At 39.8% G+C, this 7,935-nt stretch overlaps 1 protein-coding gene across 2 annotated transcripts; it reads right to left on the bottom strand.

Moving 5' to 3' along the window:
- Positions 1 to 840: 840 nt before the first annotated feature.
- LOC133133933 (myelin proteolipid protein-like) lies at positions 841 to 7,323 on the bottom strand. 2 transcript variants are annotated; one of them, XM_061250238.1, is made up of 7 exons: positions 7,208 to 7,323; positions 5,150 to 5,336; positions 4,852 to 5,008; positions 3,559 to 3,736; positions 3,337 to 3,410; positions 3,170 to 3,235; positions 841 to 2,277 (listed from the first exon to the last, which is right to left on the bottom strand). In XM_061250238.1, the coding sequence occupies exons 1-7, from the start codon at positions 7,209 to 7,211 to the stop codon at positions 2,200 to 2,202; spliced, it is 744 nt and encodes a 247-aa protein (XP_061106222.1). In that variant the 5' UTR covers positions 7,212 to 7,323; the 3' UTR covers positions 841 to 2,199. The 2 variants fall into 2 exon arrangements, with proteins under 2 accessions (XP_061106222.1, XP_061106221.1); XM_061250237.1 differs by lacking the exon at positions 7,208 to 7,323 and adding an exon at positions 5,577 to 6,173.
- Positions 7,324 to 7,935: the final 612 nt, after the last annotated feature.

Below are 7,935 nucleotides of genomic sequence, written 5' to 3'. Positions count from 1 at the left end.
AACTGCTGATCTCCTGACATTTTCACGCACACCTCTCTAGTACTCAGAATGGTCGGAAAAATAAAAAACATCCATTCTGTGGACAGAAATGTCTTGTTGATGAGAGAGGTCAATGGAGAGTGGCCTGACTGTTTCGAGCTGACAGAAAGGCAATGGTAACACAGATAACCACTCTGCACAATTGTGGTGAGCAGAAAAGCGTCTCAGAATGTACAACATATCAAACCTTGAGATGGATGGGTTACAACAACAGAAAACCATGTTGAGTTCCACTTCTGTCAGTCAAGAATAGAAAGCTGAGGCTTCAGTGGGCACAGGCTCACCCAAACTGGACAGTTGAAGACAGGAAAAACATAGCCTGGTCTGATGAATCTCAATTTCTGTTGAGGTATACAGATGGTAGGATCAGAATTTGACTGATTTCATGAACATGACAATGATTTTAATGTTCTTCAGTGGCCTTCCCAGTCACCAGAGTCCAATAGAACACCTTTAGGGTGTGGTAGAACGGGAGATTCACAGCATGAATGTGCAGCTGACAAATCTGCAGAAATTGCATGATGCAATCATGTCAACATGGAACAGAATCTCAAAGGAATGTTTTCAACATCTTGCGGAATCCATCGCATGAAGAATTGAGGCTGTTTTTAGAGCAAAGGGAGGCCCTACCCAGTATTAGTATAGTGTTCCTAATAAAGTGCTTAGTGAGTGTATAATTTTCATATATGGTACAGTATTTATTCCATCAGTTTGGCATTCTATTGTAGCATTCATACAACCATTGAGGCTCTGTGGTATCTTACAGTTGTCATTGGAACAAAGAAACATTCAGCAGGGCTGTACCTTTATCCATAACTTGGTTTTATTATGGAATCAGAAACTAAAGTCATCTGAAGAGCAGGCAGAAAATGTTTTAAATGCATCCACCACTTTTATTTTATTGTCAGCAGCTAATACACAACCCATGCAATTGGGTGCGGTTTGAGCGTCACATGCAGCCTGTCAATATAAATCAATATAACACTTCTCAACAGACCAAGTGGTATTTGAAAGTAGTGTGCAAAATAAATGTTTGCTGGATTTTAGTTAAAAAAAATATTGAAATAGGAAAGGGCAGAACTTTACATTAACTTGATTTAGCACCTTCTGTAGAATTCACTTCTGTACAGCAAACGTGGTGAAAGATGGACAAACGGCATGTTTTAGATATAAACTGCTAGTACAGGTTGTTAGGGTGTTACATGTGTGTTACCAAACACCCGCACGAGGGGGAGCCCCACTTAACATACCTTTACACTCGATTCTGGTCTCTGCTGAACTACTGTCATGGTCATAGGCAAAAACAATAATGAGCTTTGGACAAAAATAGAGAGGTTTTTGCTTTACTGTTTCCTTCTCATGATCCTCACTATAGAGCATATCACACATGCAGTCTGGCTGTGGATACTTAATTTCCATTCCTGCCCACACTATTCTTCTAGTCTTCCTTCACCACAAAATCATCTGTATCTTTTCAGGAGAAAACAGATTTTCTTCCCATACAGTACACGCATTCTTCACAATAAGGGGAGAGGAACATTGGAACTAATACAAGTTGTCCTCACATATCACCCAAACATTTGTTCAACTTTAAACATGTTACTCTCATGAGTACCGGTATAAAAAGCTTATTTGCATTGGTTCAGTTTTTATTTCATGTGTTCTATGATATCTCTACATAATGTCTGATCCACCAAAGGCACAATGCCGGAATAAAAACAATGACTGCTAAAATATATATACTCCAATACTCCGAACAACAACAACAAACCTAAAAAGGACAAAGCATTGGAAAAATAAGCATTTTACATTTTGACAATAAACCAATAAGAGACAATGTCCTTTGAATCTTTGAGGAGTTTCACAGAGACGGCTCAGAATCCCACTCCAGAGCAATAGCATGTGTTGGAGTCAGGCAGAGGTTGCAATGCAGTGTCAAAGCAATAAAGAATAGGAGCTATGTTCAACTCTTAGCGTCCTCTTCAAAACAAGGACAATTTAAATACATTAGGAGCCCTTGTGGAAAATAAAGGCAGCTTGCAGTTTGCATTTGCAGAGGATTTTAGCAGTGAAGGAGAGGCGAGTTTCATGGTGCTCCTAAATGATCCTCCTTGGACTGGGCCTCAGTGGTGGGAGCCAGGGAGGACACAGAACGCAATCCTAACGTGTAGTCATGCTCTTCCTTCCCATAAACCTCATAACTGCAAAGTTATAGGTGGTGGCAATCACATAGACAAACTACAGAAAGACAAAGAGAGGGAGAGATGGACATCAGAAATTCCTGAGAAATTCCCACCAAAAATCTGATAAGGATTTGATTCAATAAATTCCTGTGAAGAAGGAATGTCTTTAATATCAATTGGACCATTTACTAAACAGAAAAAGTATTCATGTTCATCTTTAGCAAATATTTTGAGGCTAGAAACTAGTAGTCTCTGCAACCAAGGACAGTATTTTCAAAGGGCATCATTATCGTTAAATAGTTCACTTTCTGGATTTTTCTTTTCTTTTTTGTTATGCATTATTTCTGTTGTAGTGTATGTTTTCGATTGGCCTCTGACAGTTCTTACATCCAATAAAGGATATTGTATATAGAACTGTTTTGGAAGACCAGCCAGACTTACGATGGCTGGTATTTGGGCATTCAGGGGTGGTGGCCATCTGAAACCTTTGTATCTAAAATATTATTCTTTGCACATAAAACTGCCAGTCAAAAACATACATAAAAAAACAATATCAGAAAACTAAAGAAGGTGAACTATGCTTTTAAAAACCCAGAAAGTGAATAGCTAAAGTGTTTAGTTTGCCGAAAAGCTAAATAATACCTAACACCATATCAATCCTGGTTTGAAAACCCCCAGTGTTGCTGCTTCCACTACATGTCCACACAGTGGCCACTTTATGTGTGAAAAAATACTTCCTAATATCTGTGCGGAATTTATGCTTTGCCAATTTTCATTTATGCTAAGCTTAAAGAGATTACACTTCTTTACTCATAACTTTTATCTTGTGGAATCAATCTGGTTGCCCTTCTCTGAACCTTTTCCAGTGCCTCTTTATATATTGACATTAATAAGGTGATATTTCACACACAACCTCATCAGTCCTCTTGGTTTGCACCATTACTTACCAGAGCCAGGAGTGTGATCCCGGCACCAGCAAAAGCAGCTATGTAGAGGTCATATGTCAGGAAGAACTGCAAAAGGCACAAAGATACAGACACAAAGTCTTACTGAGTAACACTAATTTATATAGGTACATTCATAACTTGCAGTAGTGAGTGTTTGGGGTCCTCACCTGCTTAGTTTTGCAAATGGCCACCAGGGTCATTCCACACACTTTCCCTGGTGTTGCATTCCAGGGTAGCAGGCCTGAAAATAGAGAATTATACAAACCATATAGGTGCCTGTTATACTATTCCTGCCCTTATTACAGACTGAATATTTGACATGCAAGCTAATTATATATATATTTTTGCCAGACAGGCAAAACAGCTGTGCGACAAAAAGGGTAACTCACCATACTGTCTGGCATCAATACACACCCAACCATGTTGGGTGAGACTTGATGAAGTCTCAGCCAGCAGGTTTATTGTGTGGCAGGTGAATGACATATTGTAGAGGAAGTAGACTGGGACTGCTGTGAAGGCAAACACCACCAGCCAGATGAGAGTCAGGATGAATGTGGCCACCACAAACTGCAGAGGAAAACAATACAATGATTTACACCAAGTCACCATTTACAGAGATGCTTCATGGGCCTCAGATAAGAACTGCAACTGGAACTACACCAGAAACACATTTTTTATAAGGCCAGTGGAAAAAAGGTGCTCATGTAACAAGTTAGATAGTCCAAGGTGGGATTTGAACCCCAGCCTCTCTCTCATCCGAAGAAGTGCCAGATGAACACGTTACCAGTCAGCTAAAGGCAAACTCAGCCATTGACAAGGGCAACAATGCTCTTTTGAGAGTTACATCATCGGGGCGTTGTTGTGGTAACCTGCTCCTGGCCTTTGCCACACATCACACAGTGCCTACGGGCAAACTAGCCAAGCTAACCCTGTTACACTCACTGGGCCAAAACAATTACGGGAGTTAGCAATTAAAATTCCCTTCATTTTTAATTAGTGTAAAGATTCATTTTACATACGCAGTGTTGTAAAGAATGTTCTAATATACACTCAGTGAGCACTTTATTAGGTATGTATTTAGACTTAGTAAATCTCCTGCTGCTATAGCCTATCCACTTAGAGGTTTGACGCGGTGTATGTTCAAAGATGCTCTTCTGCAATACCACTGTTGTAATGTGTGATTATTTACTTTTCTGTCATCTACCGGTCAGCTTCGACCAGGCTGGTCCTTCTTCTCTGACATCTCTCATTAACAAAGTGTTTCTGCCCATCGAACTGCTGCTCACTGGATGTTTTTTTCGTTTTTTGCACCATTTTCTGCAATCTCTAGGGACTGTTGCACGTGAAAATCCCAAGAGATCAGCAGTTACAGAAATACTCAAACTAGCCTGTCTCTCACCAACAATCATTCCACGGTGAAAGTCTCTTAGATCACATTTGTTCCCCATTTAACTGAAGCTCCTAACCCGTATCTGCATGATTTTATGCAGTGCACAGTTGCCACATGATTGGCTGTTTAGATAATTGCACAAATAAGTAGGTGTACATGTTTTCCTAATGAAATGCTCAGTGAGTGTACGTTCTAAAGAAGCAGAAGAAACAACATAAATTTAGAGACTTCATAAACTTTACAAACGATACATTTGGAAGTTTCCATGATTCTATTCTTTGCCCCCTCTCACCGTCGTGCTGACACAGCGGCCACATCCAGTGCTCCTGAACTCCCCATAGGTCTGCTTCACTGCGCTAGTGGTGTAGAATCCCTCAGCCAGCAGCAAGATACAGTACAGGAAGAAGAAAGAGGCCAGGCCATAGATGACGTACTGGAAATACTGTACACTGGGATTAGAAGGATAGACAGTGATGCATTATCTGTAATGAATTACATACAGTACATACATACATATACACTGGCATTATGGCTTGATTGGCTCATTTGTTGTCTGTTTTTGACCCGCTTTTAAAGAGAAAGCCACTCACAAATCAGCCAGGGTGACGTAATCTTGATGATTGTGGGCAAAGTACATTTCCACAAGCTTCTCTGTCTCGGAGAGTGCCACATGCCCACAGCCGCAGAACAGTGCCACTCCCGTGAAGCACAGCAGAGTCGCCACCAGGGAGACATAAGGAATCCCCCCAAGGCAGCGGACACAGCAATCGTAACAACCTGGGACAGCGCAACAAACCAGAACAAATACTGCACATACCACTAAAAAACACATGCCACAACCTCAGCCCACGACATCTGTCTTCAAAGTTACAAAAAACAGAGCCTAAATAGATGTTCAACATCTAAAGAAAATATCCCTGCAAAACCAACCAAAGCTGCACTTTTAAGAAGCAAGATTGGCTGATGAAGCAGGGAGAACACATCTGTCAATAATTGCAAAAACAGGAGAACCAGCACCTGATGATCCGAGAAGCCAAGGCTGTTTGCTTGGAATCATTTCATAAACCTCTTGCGCCCCAAAAAAGACCACAGGCAACACAGGCTGGACTCGTATGGGTTCCCAATTAGATACCGCAGCGCTGGACTATGGATAAAACTGTGTCCTCGTGCTCATCGTGTCCCCTCAAGAACTCTCTGAGATGTTGAGACCGCCTCAGTGCCCATGCCCCGCCTCAACATCAGGCTCCGCGGTCCATTTGAGAAGGAGCCGCGGCTGGCCCATGCCAAGTCGAGAGCCAGCACAACAAGGGAGAGCGTGAAAGAAGAGGGGGTGGTGGGGGTTTACAGGGTCATAGAGAGAGGCTTTTTGTGACCTGAAAGACAATGGCCTTTTGTCTTCTTGCTGCGCAGTTAGTGCAGGGGAATGAAACAAAGGCCAGTGATGTCAGGTAAACAAAGGCCAGAGTCTCCTCCTATCCTCACTACGGATAACAAACTGCCTTTTGAGAACTGATGTAGGACCGATGTGGGTGGGGTAGCTCTGGCACTGTGAGCCGTGCCATAGGTCCCAACTATGCCCAGGGTGCAGACAGGCTCAGACTGGTACCACTTTATCTGGCAAGTAATGCCAAAAAGGGTGGAGTTCAGACTAAGGCTCTGCAAAGACAGACTGAAAAGAGAGATGGGTATATTGTACACATTTTAAAATTCAGGAGAGAACATAAAACTGTGAGCTAAGCATATGCTTTTGAAGTTTTAATGTTGAATAAGCTGTACTTAATATTCTTTGACACTTAAATTAAATCGATATGGTCTGGTGAGGTTCGATTAACCTTGTCTCTTGGTAAGTGAACACCTGCAGACCACAGTATCAGATTTATACATCATTATTTGTACAACAGTTATATCACTATATTTGCAGAATTATCATAATAATTCAAAGAATGAGTTTCCCAGTAAAATGGATTTTAAAAAATTGGGTTGACTTGGCATAAGAATTTAAATTTTTATGAGCATTCCCATGGTAAATCAACAATAAAAAATGTAAAGATTAAAATATATTCACGTAATCTAAAGTATATCTTAATGACGTACAGATGAAATGCCAATAAAAAAATCTTTGGTTTGCAGAATCTCAAATGACTTTTAATTCACTGCCTCCAATTTCAATTTTATTTTTAAAAATTGTTGTTTAAAAATATATTATTTATGATTTGCTCCATATTTCTTTCATTATTTTACATACACATATTCCAGTCTCCAGCAGAAGCAGAGTTTACCACAATGTTTAAAAATGAATGTGCATAAGTATATAAAAAGCATTTTATTAAAGGTAAGCAAATGATTGGGAATCCCACCCTGTTCCCTGCTTACTTGAAATTGACCAAAATAAAGATCAATATTCCAATAATGTTATAAATCAGTATAACTAACTTACACTTTTCCCGTGATGCCCAAAATAGTGGGCCCCAGGAAAATAGTAACTTAATTCAAAATACTGTCTCTGAGTCTACAAGCAATTAGTAGCAAAGGAATGTCACATTGATTACACTTGTAATTTGTATCAAACAGATGCATTCAAAAGAGTCTGGCAATATCATAAATGATCTGAATGCACAATCCACTTGTTAGAGGAAGTGATTACTTACCCATTCTAAGAAGAGGGATGCTATTCTAGTTTTTCTTGCTGCTCAGTCTCTGATACTATGATATGCGCAGTTTGTCGGCAACTCTTTTATTAATCTGACTCCCACTTCTGTTCCGCCAACAATGAACAGACCCTTTGCTCACAGAGAGATTAATCTTAAAGATACAATGTCTCTTTTCAAAAGAGAACAGTTATGGATTCAGGACAGTGAACAATGCAAGATCAAGGCCTTTAATACTTCAAAAAGCTTATTTAATGCTTTAGAAGTTACCTGCAGTGGAAGTGCATATCTAACTAGTTAAAACTTAATATCTGGAAATATTCATTTGAAAGAGTCATGGAATTCATAATAGTTAACCATTTTATTTTGCAATGCTCTGTGACCTTGCCATCATATTGAGGTCAAAATATTTGTATAGGTTGTACAATCACAAGTGAAATTCCACTGACAAGCAATAACAAATGTAATCCACCAATAATAAAATCAGATGCCAATATAGCATATGAGATATATACAAAAATAAGTGAGATTTGCATGCTTGTCGATGCAGGTAATATCGACAAGCATGTACAGGGAGGGAGGTACTTTAAAAATGAACGAGTTGAGCATAGTGTTGACCAAGAAATTGGGTTCCGGTTTTGGTTGAACTGTCTTGCTAAGCAACTTGCTAAGTAAATATTACAATTTGTTACACTCCTAGTGTTGTTCGCATTAAAAGATTACAATTT

This window comes from Conger conger, chromosome 7 (genome assembly GCF_963514075.1).
Source record: "Conger conger chromosome 7, fConCon1.1, whole genome shotgun sequence".
NCBI classification, from domain to species: domain Eukaryota; kingdom Metazoa; phylum Chordata; class Actinopteri; order Anguilliformes; family Congridae; genus Conger; species Conger conger.
Note: the sequence above shows the minus strand (reverse complement) of the source record. Positions and strands in the feature narration are given on the sequence as shown.